The sequence below is a fragment of the Pyrgilauda ruficollis genome, unplaced genomic scaffold (genome assembly GCF_017590135.1).
Source record: "Pyrgilauda ruficollis isolate IOZ18807 unplaced genomic scaffold, ASM1759013v1 scaffold41, whole genome shotgun sequence".
NCBI classification, from domain to species: Eukaryota; Metazoa; Chordata; class Aves; order Passeriformes; family Passeridae; genus Pyrgilauda; species Pyrgilauda ruficollis.
The window spans coordinates 6,010,974-6,030,243 of NW_024525601.1; the positions used below are offsets into that span (position 1 = coordinate 6,010,974).

Consider the following 19,270-nt stretch of genomic DNA (forward strand, 5'->3'; position numbering starts at 1 on the left):
ACTCAAGTGCTGGTGCACCTCGTGTTCTTCCTGGTCTTTAAACCAACCTTTCCCTGCCCTCTCTTTTTAATTTGCCTTCCTACCTTGCTGGCCTCTAATCTTACATTTCCCACTTCTGATGATACTTCCTGTGTACATGCTCTAGTGATCACAAGCAACAGCATGAGCCTAGAACTGGCTGAAGGGTGGGGCTGGAAGGGTTGTGAAAGGGACTGCTGCTGACCAGCAGTGCTCCTCAAGGCTCAGTTCCAGGGCCAGTTCAATATATTTATCAGTGGTCTGGATACAGAAGCCAAATGCTCCATTTGCAAGTTTGCTGACAATGTCAAACGGGGAGATGCTGTTCACTCTCAAGGGACAATGCCTTCCAGAGAGCTGGATCCTATCCATCCTATCCTAGATGGATATGAGTGCTGAGCAGCTCTGCTCTGCACTGTTGTCATGGTTTAGGAATGATATTCCCCAATTTTGTATTCCCACTGAAATACCCCAGACCACTGAGCTTTCTCAGCCCTCCTCCAGCTCCCTCTCTTCCCCTGTGGAGGGCTGGAAATGACAGCTGGAGACACACAGAGCTACAGATCACAAGTTGAGATAAGAACAATTTACTAGAAACAGCAGTGGATAAGGAACAGTAACAACAGCAATAGGAACAGCAGAGCATACATTTCATATCCAGGTGCTCACCACTGCTGCAAAACTTAACCCTGTCCAAGCCAGAACCAGGACAAATGCAAAGGTCAGTGATTTGTAGAAATGAACAAAAAAGCAAACAAATTCCAAACAACTAACAACCCCCAAAGATCCCCAAACTAGAGTTTTATGGAATCTCTTGTGTCTAAGGCAGCCAAGTGCACTTCCCACATGGCCCTGGATGCTTCCTTTTCCCTGGAAGCCACCCTGGATTCCCCATGCTCTTGAACTTCAAGCTGCTTTGATACACCACAGAGAAGGGGTCCTGCCAGGGCCATGGGAATGGCTGGCTGCCCACGCTCTCATTCTCTGGGAAACACTCCATTCCAGCAGGATGGATGGAGGGGAGTGCAGCCCAGAAGTGCTCTGTGCAGCTGCTCAGCACTCCCGGGCATGGACAGCCCTTGCTCCATCTGCTTGTGAGGCAGGCACAGACTCGCTGCAGCAGTGGCAGGCTCAGCCCTGCAGATGCCAGATCCTGGCCCTGTGGGCTCTGTCCCTGCCATGCTGGAGGAGTGGAGGGGACATCTCAGGATCCCCAAGCCTGTCAGTGTTTAAGAGGCATTAAAGACAAAGGACAATGCCTTTGACCAACGTGCTTTAGCTTTTGTCCAGCACTGAACTGGTCAGGCACTTGGAGTAGGTGATTGCTGTAGGTCCCTTGAAACTGAACTACCATCTTTGTCAGAATAGGGCAGTGACTGAGCAACTAAGATGGACAAGAGCTGTGTTGGCAGAACTTCTATGTACTGCAAAGTCTATGTAACACAGTGCTTGACACAGAATAATCATTTTAAATTTACATGCAAGCTTGACTGAGAAGCCAGAAACTGCAGTTCTAAAGGCGGTGGAGAAGAGAACAAAAATTTTGGCTTAACAGTGCTGCTGTATTCCCTGGAAAGCCAAAGAGCATCAAGGCATTGCACAAGAGGTAGGCTTTATTTGGACATATCTGCAGTTGTTTTCTGTCACACAGTTTCTTCATGTTCCTGGATATTTCTCTTCCCCTTTCAGATAATTTTTATATATGCATGAATATATGTATAGACATGCACACCTAAAGCATACTTTGAAATGCACTCTTCTTTTTGCTGAAAAATGTTAGTAATGTTCCTTTTTTCACAATCAAGACAGCGAAATAAATGCCAAAACCTGCTTATGCAGTAACATGTTACAAGGTGTTTGAAGTCTCCCATATAGAAAAAATTGGCAGAGCTGCTGTTCTGCACCCAAGTCTGCAGGGTACATTGCAAAAAGGTTATATTGGCTGGAGCACAAGACTGACTTGTGATGACAGGAGACTGCCCCCAGGTATTCCTGGTAGCTGGATGATTTGAACTCTGTGCCATTATCCAGAAGCAACCAGCAGCTGACCTGTACCTGCTAGCAGGTCTCGTGGAGTGCATATTCCTCCCATCTCCAAGCTGAGACCGTAAATGCATTTCTAATTTTAGTGAAAGAGACCCATAACCACTACTGGGCTGTACTACAAGGACTTAGCTAATCAGCAAACAATCACTTCCAAATGCATGCTGTATTCTCAGGAAAGAGTTCAGTCCTGATTTGAATCTCCTGACTGTAGTTGGGGAACTCTTTACCTTGCATTCAGAGCACATTTTAAAGCTGCACGGGTTGGTGATGGGCATGTTGTTTCAAATTGCTTTCTTATGCTTTCCACCTACAGCTTGCTTGACTATTTTTAATTTTTCTTTTTGAGCCAATTGGTTTCACCAGACCAACTAGAGTCTCAGTGACACTGCACAAGGTTGGTGCAACTAGCCTGGTGTACACTGAAAGAAAATGTGATACAATACCACAGAAAGTCCTCATAGCTTTGAGTGTTCTCCAAGTGGACAGTAGAAAAATGTCTTCACTGTCTCTAGAGGTCTTAATAGCAGATTAAAATAATGAGGTAGAATTTTTTTACACTTTTTACAGTGAAAGTTGGCATTCCTGCTTTGCTGCAGTCTTTCCTGGGGATATGACTGATTTATATGTCACATTGGGGTTTTAGGATACACTTGCCATGTTTGGCCAGAGGCAAGTCTCTCTGGCTGTCAGCATGCTGGCTTGGCTTCAGATGTTCTGGCTGCTAAAGCCCTGCCTCTGGGAACTCACCTGTCTCACAAGTGATGCTGCCCTGGAGACTCATCAGGTTTGGATATTTGCAGTCCCTGAGGAACCACAGGGCCTCGTGCCTAGCTGAGGTACTGTCAGACACACATCTGCCTGTACAGCTTCAGCTGGAAGAAGGTGAGTTTCTTCCTTCTGAGTTTCTTCCTATTTTGATGTTAAATTAGAGCACTTGGCCCAACAGATACTGTATTGTCAAGAGTCTTGCAATTCTCATGTACTGCATTACTAAACTACCTACAAAGCAGGTCTAAAGGGTAGCTCTGTGATCTGTGAAACAGGCACCAGTTCTGTCTTAGAGCTCCCACCTACTGGATTTTTTTTAAGGCTTTCTCAGTTAACTGATGCTTCCTATTGGAGCTTGTGGATTCTCCTGGATGTGGCAGTCAAATCATAAACCCACAGTGAGAAATGCTCTTTCAGTGCAGGTCTTTCTGTATGCTGCTGCTGATTCTCACCGAAGATGTAAATGCTCTGTCAGCAAGCTCAGGTGTTCTGGAGCAGAGTTCTTGCCTCCTTCCTTGAAGCTGGGCTGCTCTGTGTGGAGCCAGCCCTTGTCACGGCTATGAATGCATTTGTGCCTGAGTCTCTTCCCGCTCTTGCATTATTAATATTTAATCGAAGCACTGACTGGAGCAGAGACAAACTCAGGTTTCATTCTCCCTTTCCCTATTGATGGGCTGCATCCCTGTGGTTTTCCCAGGTGGGTGAATATTCCACCGTGTAAGCTCCAAGAAAGTAACCTCATTAGGAGGAACCAAACCACCTACCCTGATTACATCAATTACCAAGGAAGTGCAAATTAAGGGTCAAATCCCTCTCAGCAAAGGTGGGAATCTTAGATAGAGGTTCCTTGTAAAAGGTCATAACTTTACCCACCAACACAGCTAGAGACGAATGGGAAGCTGCCCCCCAAAAGTCTAAAGGAGTCCTCAAAATAAGAATTGCACCCTACTGTGACACAGTTTAGGGAATGCCCTACAGCAGTGTACAGGTATCAGTTACGCTGCATTTTGAGTGCTTAAACTGTCCCAGCACAGGCGGCAGCAAATCCTGGGTCTAAAGGGAAACTGGTGGAAGATGGCCCTGTCCCATTAGCAGAACTGGGCTTGTGAGGATTTGTGGATTGGATTTAGGAATCCCCTGGAGCAGTTAGGTAATAATTAAATTATTGATAATAATTAAATAATTGATTTGCAACTCTTACCACTAAACTTGCACTGCTGATTCTTAAAAATTTCTCACTTGGAGGGAGGTGGAACAATAACGTTGTGTTTGCCAGCTAGGTCTCCCTAAGCACTCAGCTCATTTTGTTTGTTTCCATGAGTCATTTTTAGAACAGGCAACAATAATCTTGAGTCATACATAGTCTGGAGCCAGCTTCTTAGAGAACACAGCTTTCTCGAGGAGAGTGAAAAATATCCTGAAAGGAAAAGTGCTTCTCTGGCTTTTGTACGTAACAAGAAATTATGTTTTTAAAACGAAGAAAAAGCGTATTAGACACTTGGCTTTTAACAACACAGAAAACAACCCTTCCTGTCTGTCCCTACCATTCTGAGCCCTAGGAAGGCACGGGACAGAAAGGACAAAAGAAAGCTAAGCCCCCCTTGAACAAGCGTGCGGTTGCTGACTGCGTGGTAATGCACAGGTCCAGAAACACAGGCAGGGAAACGAGACGGAGGCGGCTCCTTCCATCAGCGCAAGTGCGAGGTCACTTACATCTTTGGCTACTGACCACCAGCTGCTCTGTCAGAAACAGCCTTCCTCCTAGGAACACAGCCAGCCCCAGCTTCTGCTTATCTCTGACACCGTCATTTCTGGAAATCAGGTGTCAAGAGATCTTCCCAAATCAGGTGCTTTAAAACTCCACTCACCGTTTCCTTCCTGTGCTCACAGCTGCCCCAGTGCAACCCTAGCTGCACTAGGACTGACTCAGAGGTCCTCTGTGGACAGAAAGTTGTTGGTTTTTTTTTTCCCTGCATTTCTTAAAGCAGTTCAGCTTCCAGGATGTGATAGTTTGTTGTGGGAAGGCCCCAACTCATTGCCTGGAAACATAGTTATTAGGGAGTATGTGTTCCAAAACTAAGTAACAAAAGTACAAGTCTTCATCTGACCTCCTCAGATGGGAAGAGCTTCAGCTAAATACAATATACTGCTTTACAGCTCAGGGAGTTCTTCCCTCACCTAAAAAACTTGTTTGGTCTGAGGCTACAAACAGCTGTTCTGCATTTGTAATAAGGAAAATACAATACACAAATCACTATGATAAATACAGCTCTATGTGGCATGAACAGAGTACTAAAAGGTCAGTTGATATAAAGAATGTACAAGTGACAAATATATGTACACGTGAAAAATGAATATACAGTTCTGCTCTCAGTTAAACATGGTTGGATTTCTTTTCAGCCACAGAAGTGATCAAAATGTTAACTCCTAAGAGCCAAAGCATCATTTTTAATACTTCCACTGAGAAGTGGCTAGTGTGCAAAATAAAATCCTGCTGCCTCAGCTGTGTTTATCTGTTTAAGCTAAGAAAGCTGCTTTATCCATATAAACAGATGCTGAGTGTTGAAACAAACCTCACTCAAAAGCACCGATGCAGGAGGCCGTCACAACCACTCTGGCAGAGGGTTGGTTTGTGCATTTGGCAATATTGACTAATAACGTTATTTTCCTTTATCAACCATTTTTTCTCTGATTTGTCTTTACAATGCACCAAAGACAAAGACAAAAACTTCCCTTCTAATGCAAATACTGCTGGACTGCCAGAAACAAGCCCTGTAAATTTTTTTTAACTTTTCAAAATCACCGCTCTTCTAGCTAAGCAAAATTGATTCTGATTTTTCTGACCTGTTTTATTAATTTCCAGCAGCAAGCTTTAATCTCAGGAGCATAATGAATAACCAATCATCTTTTTTACTCCATAAATAGACAAAAACTGTTCTAAATCTTTCAGTAGTACCAACTGCACCTTGCGTTCACATCTTCCCAGTGGAAAGCTGAGGCAAGTTTCTCCCTGTGCTGCTGCTTCTACATAACTGAGTCACACACCTTTCTCCTAGCACAGTGTTTGACCCTTAAAGGCAAAAAAGAAAACTGATGCAGGTGAATATCATTTTGCTTTGCACCACCACGGTTTGAAACTGCACTGAACAAACTGATTATGCCAACGCACATTACTAAATAATACAAGGAATAAAAAGTCATCAACCGTATCCACTACAATTTCACTTTCTTGGCTCTGCTTTACTGAAAACATGAAAATAGCTGGCCACAACTGTAAACTTGAGCAAAGATGTAAACTTTGATACACTAGGGACAATTTGAAAAACTAGGGAAAAGATTGCAAAGGCAATTGACTAGGGAATAGCAGGAGCACAGTGCAGAAGTATCTATTGAGAACATAGTTGTTGTTTAAACAGTTGTTCTGCTTGTACAGATAAAGGGCTTGGGAAAGAGTTCATTTAGCTACAGAAATGTGTCTTTTGTAGCTACCTCTGGAAACAAGGGACAAGGAAAATGTTTCCTTATAGACTATAAACCCATCACTGAAATCAAATATATAAACTGAATATATTAAAGCTTTGAATTTTATTACACTTAATTTCTTCTGAATATCTTACCCTTCTCCCCTGTTCAAGGTAAACCTAAACATGAGAAATGGAAGGATAAAGGAGAACTCCACTAAACGTGGAGTACATTTCGTCAGAGTCTGTGTAGGCCAGTTTGCCTCCCGTTACAACGACGTTTACTTCGTCTCCTGCTTTGAGGTGAAGAACAAGGTGGAACGTCCCAGGACCACCACAGGTCTGTTTCCCCGAGTAGGGTTTGTGATACTCCAGCAGTTCCCTTCTGTAGCCAGCAGTGTGGAGCTGAGCCACGCTGGCGTTAGAGACGGACAGCACCGCTTCCACGTACTCGTCCCTCTCCGGGGCCAGCACGGCGGTGATCAGGTAGCGCCCTTCAAACGGCGATGTGAAAATGCCTGCAGGAGAGAGACAGCCTCTCAGTCACTCAAAACGGGGACACCTGACTGCCCTAAGCACAATGACAAGCATAAAGCCACGTGGGTCACACCACACTGCTCTGCACAGGCAACAAGGTCAGCCAGGGCAGGTGAACGACTGATCGGAGTCATGAAGGCACACCCAGCACTCTGTGCTTGAGAAGGAGGCAGCCCCCAGTAAGGGTCCTTGGCAAGGCAACATGAGAACTCCCTCTCCCTCTCCCTCTCCTCTCCTCTCCTCACCACAGTGAAGTGGATGAGTAAGGAACCTCACCTCTGCTGCCTGGGCTCAGGTGGGCTGAGGAGCACCCAGCTGTGCTGACAGGGCAGATGTAGAGGTGAGCTGTGCCTCAGCAGTACTGGGCAGTCGTGGAAAACCAGTCATGAAAGCGTGTGCCTGCCCACACCCACAGGAAGCTTTTACCTCCATGTGTCTGGTTTAGATGGCCTGGCTTGGTTTGTTCAATGTACCAGCAAGGCCTGAGGTTAACAGGGAACACTGGTAACCCGTGCTCCTGCCTGTCCAGCAGGGCTGTGGGTGCATTCCTTGGCTTTACCTGTGTTGGGGTTATAATAGTCCCCGTCATTCACAAGCACTTTGTTGAAGTGAACCACGCCGACATCACTGGAGAAAGGCTTCTGTGTGAGCCCAGCAGAAAATGACACCAGAGAGGGCACAGCAGCAGTGGCAGGTCCTGAAATGGGTAACAACATGAGTCAGAATCACATCAGGATGATAACACAGCCTTGTCCCTATGATGCTTTATAATCCTCTGCCTATTCCTGCACATACTCCACTGGGACTAATCCTGCCAATTGCAGGATGCCAGAATTAGCAGAATATATACTGCTAGCCCAGGCTCCAGGTGTCTCACCTTAAAATTTACTGAGCACCATAAAGTTCCCCCTGGGGAGCCCATTGCAGTGCCTGACCATCCTCTGGGTAAAAACACTTTTCCTAAAATCCAATCTAATTCAGATGATATTGCTTTAAAATTGAAGTTTAAAAAGTCACATAACTTCCTCTAAAATGTGGATATACAAATGTTCTGCTAGCCAGTGTTTTTCTGAATAACTCAGCCTGGGGGGTGGGGAGGAAAAGGCAAAGGGGAAGAAGACATGCCTACAACTTCAGAGCTGGCAGATAACTACATTGATTTCCCTCGGGGACTGGTAAGCAGCTGCCTCACATATCTTTGGAAATCTTCTTATTCAGCATTTTGTCTCAAGCTCAGAAGATAGACAGAAGCCCTTTTTCATTAGTCCTACCTGCCAGTGTGCCTGCAGGTGCTCCTGCAAGCTAAGATAAGGTTATTTGAAAGGACCAAAATTAATTGCAGGAAGCCTAGTTACTCAAACAGCTTCTGTAAAGCTCCACCACCTTAACACAATGCTACTTACACAGAAAGCTACTCTCAGCTTACCCTGAGACTAAAATTAACTGAAAACACACCTCAAATTGTTGGCTCACTCAAAAGGTTTCTTTCCCTTGCAGTAGCACAGCAAAATGGAGCAAACCACATGTTGCCTGCCCAGAAACACTGCCAGCTTTGGAGCAGCAACAGTCCTGTTTGGGTTGGTGTCATCTGAATAAAGGAGTGACTCCTGCCCTCGCTCTCCACAGCTTCCTTCAAGATTTTACTTCACTAATTGCTAGAATAGTTATTAGAAGTAACTATTTGTTGCTAAGCTGATGAAATTGCTTCAGATCTGCAGCTGAGTTTAGCACACCATATGTATCTACTCAAGGAGAAATCTTAAACCTGTCTAAATATCCTGTAGATCAGTTCAGGTGGTGATATAAGGACACATAGTAAAGGTGCAGAGTGTCTGTGCTCTCCTCCCCTCTTCCCACCTTCTAGATGGAGTGGTGCCTGTTTGAAGTTTTCACAATTCCTACCAACACCTCAGTGCTTTTTCAAAAAGCACCACCTTCTCCTACACATCCCCTCTTACAAGCACTTCTCTTCATGCAAAGATCAAAGTTCAGCTTCTTGAAGGAAGGTCCAGGCTTGGACACTTACATTCACTTAAGCAGTCAATATTATGGAAGTATAAACATCAGAAAAAAAAAATTAAAGCATTTTAAAGCTGTGAACCAGAGGCACAGCTCTGATGAAGAAACTGCCAGGCAAACAAAATCTTTCACAAAAGTTTCAACCATAGTTTTACTGCCTCTTTCGGGGGAGGAAAAAGCTCTTTTGACTTCAGATGCATTCAAGAAGGTTTCACTTGGGATATTACACATACAGATAAGCAGGAACAGGTAAGTCTGTTCTTGGCAATCTATGCTACTGTAATGCATTCTGGGGAGTCAAAAAACCCCAGAAGATGCATGGGTGGCCCTTGTTAGGTTACATCTACTTCCACCCATCTGCTAGTTGTGCTCCTGGTTCCAAGCAGAGTTCATGCCTCCCACAGAGCCCAAGGGCCAGAAGGAAAGAAAAGGAAAAAAAAAGATCATTAAGAAAAACAAAACAGCACACAGCACAGGCATTTTCCATCAAGATGAAAGGAGAAAAAATAACAATGTGATGGTGCTGCAGACAACTGCTCAGCAACTGGAATGAGGATTCTTCAAGAACTGACACAGGACAGAGAGTATGTCTATCATCTGTCTGTAGGCACTTATGATTCCCTTGGATACAGCAGGAGTGAAGAGGATTTGTCAGATTTCCTCTCACAAATGGTCAATACTCCTAAATCTAAATGAGGGCAAAGTGTGTAATTTCAGTTAGAGCAAATGGGACAAAAATACAATTTATCACTTCCCTGCCTATTTTTCTTTTTTTCAACTCTCCAATCTGACCTTAACATCTCATTTTCAGGAACATTCCTCCTGCCTATGGCTTGGCCATGCAGCACAGCACCACACTGATTTCCACGAGCCAGTGCTCAATGAAGCTGCTCTGCTAAGTCACAGTGATTCTGATGTGGATGATATCCCGGTGTGTTATGAAGACACACATACTTTCCTGCTCAGTCTGTCCGTAACAGTCAGTACCAGTCTGCTCTTACAATTCCATCCTTTCACACTGCAGCAAGAGAATATTGCTCCAGCACTCACCTACTGTTCCTTATACATAGCTAAGGAATCAAAAAAATAAAAATCAAGAAATGCTCTGGTAGTTTGAAAAGATGCAAACCATGCCTCAGCATTCAAGAAAAGCATGAAAGTGGGCTACTTTAATCCCAGAAGACAGAATTGGAGCATTGGAGCCCTCAACTTCTTCCTGAGCAGTGCTTTTATGTAACAGAAGCTATTCAGAAACAGAAATGAAAGAGAGTACTCAGAAGGCCATTTTAATAGTACAAGCTTCTTATATTAGGAATTATAGTACAAGAAGGTCTGGTCATCTTTCAGATTTGAATTTAAGTACTACAAAAAGTACTGGGTGAAGACTGCCAAAGACATCACAAATGGTTGTCCAGAGCTAATTAAAGTAAGGATTCCTTGATGCCTCTTTTACACAGTAAATTTCTCCTCCAATAAGCCAAAAATATTCCCTTCCCCAGCTGTTAATTTGCCCAGCACTGTTAACAGCTGAATTCTGTCCCAGAATGCTCTCTCTTCATCAGACACTGACAATTAGAAACACAGACTCAGCTGGACTGGGAAAGACCTCTGAGACCATCGAGTCCAACCTATGACTGAACATCACCATGTCAACCACGGTGCCGAGTGCCACATCCTGCCATTCCTTAAACACCTCCAGGGACGGTGACTCCACCACCTCCCTGGGCAGTCTATTCCAGTGTCTAACCACCCTTTCTGTGAAGAAACTCTTCCTAATGTCCAATCTAATCCTCCCCTGGCGCAGCTTGAGGCTGTGTTCTCTGCTCCTGTTGCTTGTTGCCGGGGAGAAGAGGCCGGCCCCAGCTGCTACACGCTCCTTTCAGATGGTTCTAGAGAGCGCTAAGGCCGCCCCTGAGCCTCCTTTTCTCCAGGATAAACACCCCCAGCCCCCTCAGCTGTTCCTCACAGGACTTGTGCTCCAGACTCTTCACCATCTTCACTGCCCTTCTCTGGACACATTCCAGCACCTCAATGTCCTTCCTGGATTGAGGGGCCCAGAACTGGACACAGCACTTGAGGTGTGGCCTCCCCAGCGCCAAATACTGGGAAAGAATTACTTCCCTAGTCCTGCTGGCCACGCTATTTGTGATAGAGGCCAGGATGCCATTGGCCTTCTTGGCCCCCTGGGCACACCCTGGCTCATGTTCAGCCACTGCTGACCAGCACCCCCAGGTCCTTTTCCTCTGGGCAGCTTTCCAGTGACTCTGCCCCCAGCCTGTAGCACTGCAGCAGGTTATTGTGGCCAAAGTGCAGGACCTGGTACTTGTCAGGTACTTGAGGTCATGTTGAACCTCAACCAATTGTCCTCAGCCCATCAATCCAACCAGTCCAGATTAGGGACAGTGGATGTAAATGCTCCGACTCCACAAAACAGCTTTTGGTACCACCCTTATCTCTCTGTTTTCTGACTGTCTGCCATTGAGGTCTGCAAGGCACACTGTGGAAATTTTAAGGACAGACCAGCAGGAATATTTTGTATTTAGATAGGTATTCAGTGGCATGGATCAGGAAAATGAACTCCTTGGTCAAGCCCACCTCCCTCTGGATGCCAGGGTGGTAACTGTTCCACCAACACGTTCCACCAAGCAGCAGATGGGCACACTCTTGCCTTGCCCTGCCTTTTCAACACTTCTAACATCCACCTACTGTTCCACACAGTTTTAGCATAAACCTATTAAAATACTGCTCTCTATAAATTGCAATGGGAAGAAACCCCCAGGAAATCCATTTATCACAGAAATCTAGACATCTGTATTGGTTTTCCTGGCATCAAGATAAATGAATGTTTCTTTACTTCTTATCCTTTTCCAGAAACCTCATCTATCGCTGCCTGTTCTTACCACCACAATCCTCAAATGCAAAAAGACTGCTTTAAGGCTATGATGGAATTTTAATTAGCAGGTATAAATATCAAAATGAGAGCATGAACTCTTTACAATTCTTTTTTTGTCAGTCCCCAGACTATTCTGCATGAAGTGTATTCATAATTTTGTTATGGCCATCAAGCTAAGTCCTGGGGCAGTAGGTTTTTGAATTCCATAAAGCCCTAATGTTTTACTTCCATCTATTGCCCATATTTCCTCAAACAAATTTAGATGAAATAACTTTTTTTTAAGAGGATGTGGAAATACTTTGATCAAGGATACCATTCCCCAGGGTTTGATAATATCTTGAGTATGAGACTGCACTGCTGACAGCACCCAATCAACATATTTATCTAGGCCAACCAGCATGTCCCACATAAATTTTATACCTGTTCATCATAAAAATTCTTAAATGAATTGTGATATTAACAATTTTTTAAAAAAGCAGCCCAGCAAACCAAGAAAAGTGAATTTTGAATCATTTTAATCAGTGGTTATCAGTGGCAGCACTTCTACTTTCACTGAAGTCAGAACTTGAGCCCTGGTGACTGTAACAAAGCCCAAGAGAAACTCTCCCAAGAGGAGAACAACCTCATGCACTAGAGTAAGATGCCAGCAGTTATTCAAAATCTTAGTCTTGGCCTTATTCATGTTTTATTAAAGAAATAATAAAATCATCATAAATATTATTTTGTCATTTAGAAGGCATACAGAAAGGTGCATACTGGCATTAGCTAGAAAATACAACTATCTGTATTTAAAAAAAACACACAGTGAAGTAATTAGCAGGAACCCAAAATGACTTTTCAAAACCTAACTCCTCTCCCCACCTCCATGTTTTCAAAAGATACAGGTTATGTTTTAATGCTTAGGTCTAGCAAAAATCAATCAGATTTTCCTCAATGCTAAACTTAAGTACTAAAAATTAACACATTTTTTTCTCTCAGTCATGACCTCCCAGGGACTGAAATAAATGTTAAGAACCCATATGAAACATTTCTAGGAAACAATTGCCTTACCTTGTGAATCTGTGGTAGAATGAGATGACTTTGGATATCCTACAAAGGAAAAGTAATATGTGTGATTCAGTACACAGCAGAGCACATTATGACCAAATATCACTGCAGCGCTCTAGAAAGCATCCCTGGTTACTGAAGAGCAACCTACCAAAACAGCTATTAAATAGTGTCTCCTATGAAATGCTCAATTATTGTTAAACTGGGGTGGTCATGGCAAAGAGAACCCAAGTTATTACTCCGATGCACTAAATCCACTGCAAGCATAATGGAAAGAAAAAAAGAAATTAAGTTTCCCTAGTGGCAAAGACTGCTGTAGTTACCAGGGATTTTACATCATCTCTGTTGACCTCACGCTTTGTGCATCCTTGGAAATGCAGCAAAACTGGCACTGAATGAGTTTCCCCTACTTCTGCAGCCAGCTGGAGGCTGCAGAGGCCCATTCACAAATCATCTCTGCTGTAAACCCATTCCCAACAGCAACAGCCTCAGTGGGTGTCCACGAAAGGCCAAAAGGGGGCTGCTAAAGCACAGCAGATCTCAGTGCCACCTCTCCAGCAAGACCTGACACTCCATTGCGCTCAGGAGCGATGCACTCCCAGCTTGGTTCTCTCACCTGGTGCTCCAGCATACCCTTCAGCAATGGGCATGGTACTCTGGCCAGCCTGGCCATCCGCACTCCTAAGACGCCCTCTCCCAGACATTAAAACCGTGCCAGGAGGTCCTGCCTCCCCAGTCTCCAGGATGATGCCGGTTGTTCCAGGCAATAGTGGCACAACTGCTGACCCTGGCAGGGCTGGGCGTGGAGGAGGTCTCAGCTGTGGTGGCAGGAGGGGGATCCTCTGTCGCGGGGGCTGTATCCTGGGCCGTGATGGCAGCAGGGATATGCCAGGCTGGGGCTGCACGGGTGGCCTCGGCTGCTGTGCTACTTCTGATCGCCCTTTGACATGATGAAGGGGAGGAAAAATACAAAATTATTTGCCTAAAATAGAACATAAGCTTGCATGGTTTTGCGTAATAAATACCACAAAATAAAACAGGACTCAGTTGAAGGCCACCTGTTCCCTGAGACCCAAGACTGTGCTGGCTAAATGCCGTTCCACTCCTGAAGTATTACAGACTCCACTCTTTACAGCCTGTGTGGCACAGGGAAAGGAATGAAGACAGCCTGGAGACAGGACAAGCAGCAATCAAATAACCTATGAACATTCATTCAATTGTTACACCAGCTTGGCCTTTCTGCACCAAATAGGCAGAGTATCACACTTATTCCCAGCAGTACCTTCATTCCAGAGTGCTCTCTGTATCTCTCTCTCTCTCTCTCCGTATCTCTCTCTCTCCTTTCGCTTCAGTTCTCAGCCCCTCATACCCACTGCACTTGCTTTCAACTCTCTACTCTTAGCATAAGGCTGTCCCTTTAGCAGAATCATAAGAAAGTTAACCACAGCAAAAAACATCAGTAAATGAACATGACTTTTAAGAGTTTTTATCCCTTACTTTAAAAAGCAACGAACTTAAACACCCTAATACTTCCACTACTAATATTTTCTGACAATAAAGGCAGAACTCAAAGATATAATCTACCAGAAAATTCTTTATTATTTAAATAGAAGAGATACCATTAAAAAACTTTTCCACTGGGGCAGCCAACCCATATGACATCAGGGCTGAACAGAGCTGACATGGTTCCATTTGTGTATGTTCTAAGCCCTTTATAGGAATTCTGGTTTATTCATAAAAATGAAGTCCTAGATGCAATGCCTTCCCAAGTGTAAAGCTGAATTACATTTACACTAAGAACAGAAATTTACAAAAGTGTGGATTTTAGCAGATGCAATGACAGCTTCTACACAGAAGAAGAAGTAGGTGAAGAAGAATTTCTCCATGCTAAATTAAACATCAGCATAGGTTACTTTGGTTGCATTTTGAGACTAAAACATGTCTCTTATGTGTGGGGATGGATGTGAGTTTCTGTGGAAATGGGCAAACATCCCACTGAAAATTTATCTGATACAGCTTGTCACACACTAGAGATGCTTGCCAAGGTCCCCAGCAGAGACCACCTCTCTGAGTGGTGCCCACAATGAAATACTTCAATTCAATACAGTCCAAAATCAGCCTAGACAAATTCACCAGGGGTTAGGGCTAACCCATCTGGCTGTGCCAAGCAGCAGATGTGGTGTGAGGCTTCCCCTGGCTCTGCTGTGTGTGGGGACCCCAGGAGAGCCTTACTCTGCACATTTGGGGAAGAGCTTACAACAAACTTGTGCAGGTATTGTCCCCAGCACGTGGCTGGGGTCCAGACAGCCTCACTGGCAACCCACGCACTATTTTGTGACTACTCGACAGCTGCACTTTACCCTTGTGAATTTCAGTTCTTGTTTTCAGTCTCATAAAAGCCCTAAAAGCCTACATAAGCCTCCAGGAGTACTGGGAGGCTGTCTGAAGTCATAGTCTCACACCACCTGCATTCATTTGCTAGATATGGTTGCTAGGAAAAAACCTCCCTGATCTTTGCTGGCTGACTCTTAACCATCAGGAGAATTGAAACTCATGCAGACAATGCGCCACAAAGCTGGGCTGAAGCTCACTCAGTAACTCTGTCCACAAGGCAGAGGCCTAAACAGTGAAATGTTTGCTTTATACAGATTGAAACTATTTTAATTTTTAAAAAATATTTTTTTAAATTTAAAATTAAGCCTTAAAATTAAAAAAAAAATTTAAAAAATTTCAAAAAACTTGAAAATATCAAAGTGACTTTTTAACATAATTATTTGCTTTGTAAGACAACTTCTGTCCACAGAAGCATTGATTTAGACCTTCAACTAAAATCTTCAGGTTAACCTCATTGAAAAAACAAATTGACAAAGTACTTCACCTTGGGATGCATGTACTTGTCATTTTGGAAAATGAATACATTTCTCTGCTTGCTTTTCTAGACCTTTAAATAACAATCAACTGCTAAAATCCCAAGTCCTGAGCAAACTGCTTCCTTGCATGCAACATGAATAATGCAATATTCAGAATTGTCCCATCTCCATAACACTAAATCCAGAATCACTGGCCTAAACTTCAAGTGGAAGCAATCAGGTATGTGTGAGTAGAGATCTGCTTGAATTTTGCTGAGCAGGCCATGACCACAATATTCCCATCATCTTCCCATCTATCTGGGAAGGCAAGAACAGAGCTGAGATCATTACAGAGCGAGGAACAGCAACGCTGTTCTCAGCAGCAGGATCCTTGCTACTCTGCTTGTCACCACTGTTGTGAGTGACAGTGTGGTTACCACATCACACACCAGCATACTCTGGTGCTCTCCTCAGCCCCCAAAACACACAGAAACGAAGTGCATAAAGCTAACTAGAGAGTAAAGGAACCTGTGACTGCTCTCACAAGAAGCCCAAAAGACCTCACTTGAGTTTTGTTACAGACACCAAGGGGATTTTACAAATCTGTCAGAAAGCAGCACTGCGCACAAGCTCACAGGGAGCCCAGAGGAATTGACTGTACAACTATTCACAATACAGCATTAAAATTTTTATGTTGCATTTTATCCATGCTGTAATGCAAAACACACATTTGGTTTCTTAGGCCACAACTTCATCAGACAACATTTTGCTGTTGGTTTCAAAACCCTGCTATACAGACAACTACCACAGGAATTGCAGGTCAGGTCAAATACCTGTAACCAAAGCAAACTGCACTCCCAGCACAGTATCTCGCTGCAAGACCGCAGTTTTGATTCCTGGAAAACTCCATGGATATATATAAAAAAAGGCAGTACATTAATAGAGACCACTTTAGCATGGCTTTCAGTTTCATACCACGTGAAGAACAAACATACCCGCAGAGAGGAACAGAGTGCAATGAGAACAACTTAGACTACAAGATGTGGAGCTAGGAGAAGGCACCATTTAATGTGGATGGAAAGCTGCTGGATCATTTTACCTTGGAGAGCACATCATGCATGGTTCCCTGAATGCTTACAGGAGACCACTGCCTCCTGTCACCACTGCCTCGTGTGCTGCAGGACATTTCACTATCTTCACCAGGAATTACAACAAATTAAACACATTTCTAATCTCTGTGTTCATATCTGATGCACAGTCATTTGTTACGTTGGCTTGTTAGTTTGGATTGAGGCATTTGAAACCCCTGAATAAAAAATATGGAAGATAATACAGCCATATTTTTAAGGCAAGAGTAATTTGACTTTGCTGGGCTTACACTGCTTGGTAAGATTTTATGTTTTATTTCTTGCAACACATCCTTGCCTTACTGCCCTCAACAACTTTATTAGTAACAACTTGTTTCTGTTTCGGCCCCTCTGAAGTCAAATGACATCATTTGAATGCTACGATATGCTGGCAAATTGTGCATAAGAAACTGTCCACTGATCCAAGTTCAGGTCTTCCTGTCAAATAATGTTGGTATGGCAGACAAGGCTGCAGATCACAAATGTAAAAATAGTTAAAGCTATACCCCAACTCACGTAACATGGTTCCCAAAATCACTTCCAAAAAAGGCTCTTCTGCCAAAATCTTTCTTCAGCTCCTGCCATCAAAACTTACTTAGGCTGCTGTGCCAGACAGTGTTATTGTAATTGGAAACATTAGGGAACTGCAGCGTATGCTTCACGAATCCTTTAGAGGCCAGAGGCACCCCAGAGCAGCAAGGGATGCTCAGAGTGCCTGCAGCCCAGACCCAGCAGCAGTGTCCTTCCACAGGCTTTTAACACCCAGCGGTCTGGAGGGGTCTGCCCTGAAAAGGTATTATTTTATGGAAACCCAGGTGTGCAGAGGCTTTTTAATGCTTTAATACATTGTAAGCCATGAGGTCGCTTGAACACCTGCTTCAAACAGCAGAAGATTACTGCTTGTATGTATCTTGGACCTTTCTCCAATGTTGGTCCCTAGTGCTAGTTAATTTTGGGCAAGATGGATGAGAAGCAGGATTACACAGTTACATCGTGTTCTGTTTTAATGGAGACTGGGATGCTTCTGCAAGATCGAGGGATAAAGGTCCTAACCCTTTTGAATTTAAGTCAAAATTATAGCAGAAGAATTATCTGAAGTTTACAGTCCTCCTTCACTCCACTTCCTCCTTTAAAGTTAAGAGTTTTTTTTTTTTATTTCACACAAAAGCTTCTCACCTCAGAAGGATTTTTGTGTCAAGTACTGCTATCTATACATTTGGTTTTAAACAATTAAACAAAAGAAACACATCTATTGCAGGTTTTCAAGTCTCTGCCTTGGGGTGAGAAGGATATTCTTCCCTTCATGAGGCACAACTTGGCCACTCAAGAAAGAACACTCAAGAATCTCACATCTGATCTCTCCCAGCCACCATCAGCTGCAACAGCACACAGGCTCTTCCCTCAGCACCTCTTCTAATTTTACCCAGTCACAGAAACTGGCCTCTTATTTATCTCATACGTGCACAGAATTAAAACCAGAAGCATCAACCAACTGAAGAGTGCAGTTTCAAAACAGTCTCCAATTCCTATGATTTTGCGTCATGCTAAGAGAAACAGGAAAACAGGAACTCAGCTTCCTTCTGTAAACTTCAGCTCTCAGGAAAACAACCCACTGCTGGAATTTGGAGCCAAGAACTGCAGAGGGAACTGAGTGGCATTTGGCAGGGTCTCTAAACCTTCATGGCAAGGTTCACCAGCACACTGAGGTTTCCATTTCCCAGCGTTCAGAGCCAAAGGGAATGTGCCCCAGCCTCTCAGCTGCTCTAATGCAAACTTTAAGCAAAGTGCAGGTAGGTTTGCAAGATTTGCATCAACATATTGGACTGTTAACAGAACTGGCTGAGGTGCTAAAACATTGCCAGTTGGAATGTGCCAAGTACTGCCAATGACCTTGTGGGAAAGCAAGCTTCTGGGAGAGCTATGAAGCAAAAGTCTTATATTGCCATGCCAAGATATGCCAGAGCTCATTTGTGAAACTTCTAGATCAAAGAGTTGGTGCTGAATTATAAGCATAAACTCATGCTAAGAACACAACTTAGAAGATATCTTTCTTATCATAAATTTGAATTCATTTGAATTCATTTTTCTCTACTTGCTTTTCAATTTTCCTTGAGGAATACAGAATAATCTTCAACAACAAAATAAAACAAAACAAAAAAAATCAAATCAAATGAATTGGCATAATACAGACAATTATTACAAAAAACTCACTTTAAAATCACTATTCAAAAACACTACTTTTCCTACTGTCTCTATTCTAGCTTGAAGTAAACATAAAAAAAGTAAGACTTTTTTTTTTTCTTTTTGGAGGATACTTTTAAAAGCACTCAAAGTACTCTGTGGTGTTCTGCAGCAAAGAGCCAAAATTAGTCATTGCAAAAATAAAGTAGGAATTGTGTAATAATAAGTTTTTCCTCCCTTGTTTAGTTCTTTTCTAAGAGTTTCAGAAAGGAAAGCCAGTTGAAAAACAAACAAACAAGCAAAAAGTAAAAGAAAAATAAGCAA

General features: G+C 43.4%; 1 protein-coding gene across 1 annotated transcript in view; it reads right to left on the minus strand.

Annotated features, from left to right (window-relative positions):
• Window positions 1-391: 391 nt before the first annotated feature.
• EMILIN2 (elastin microfibril interfacer 2) overlaps window positions 392-19,270 on the minus strand; it is a 36,783-nt gene continuing 17,904 nt past the window's right edge. The window contains exons 5-8 of the mRNA XM_041477653.1: window positions 13,406-13,729; window positions 12,793-12,831; window positions 7,390-7,527; window positions 392-6,811 (exon numbers count right to left, since the gene is read on the minus strand). Of these exons, the coding sequence (XP_041333587.1) occupies window positions 6,474-6,811; window positions 7,390-7,527; window positions 12,793-12,831; window positions 13,406-13,729 (839 nt within the window). The 3' untranslated portion in view covers window positions 392-6,473. The remainder of the gene's footprint in view (window positions 6,812-7,389; window positions 7,528-12,792; window positions 12,832-13,405; window positions 13,730-19,270) is intronic.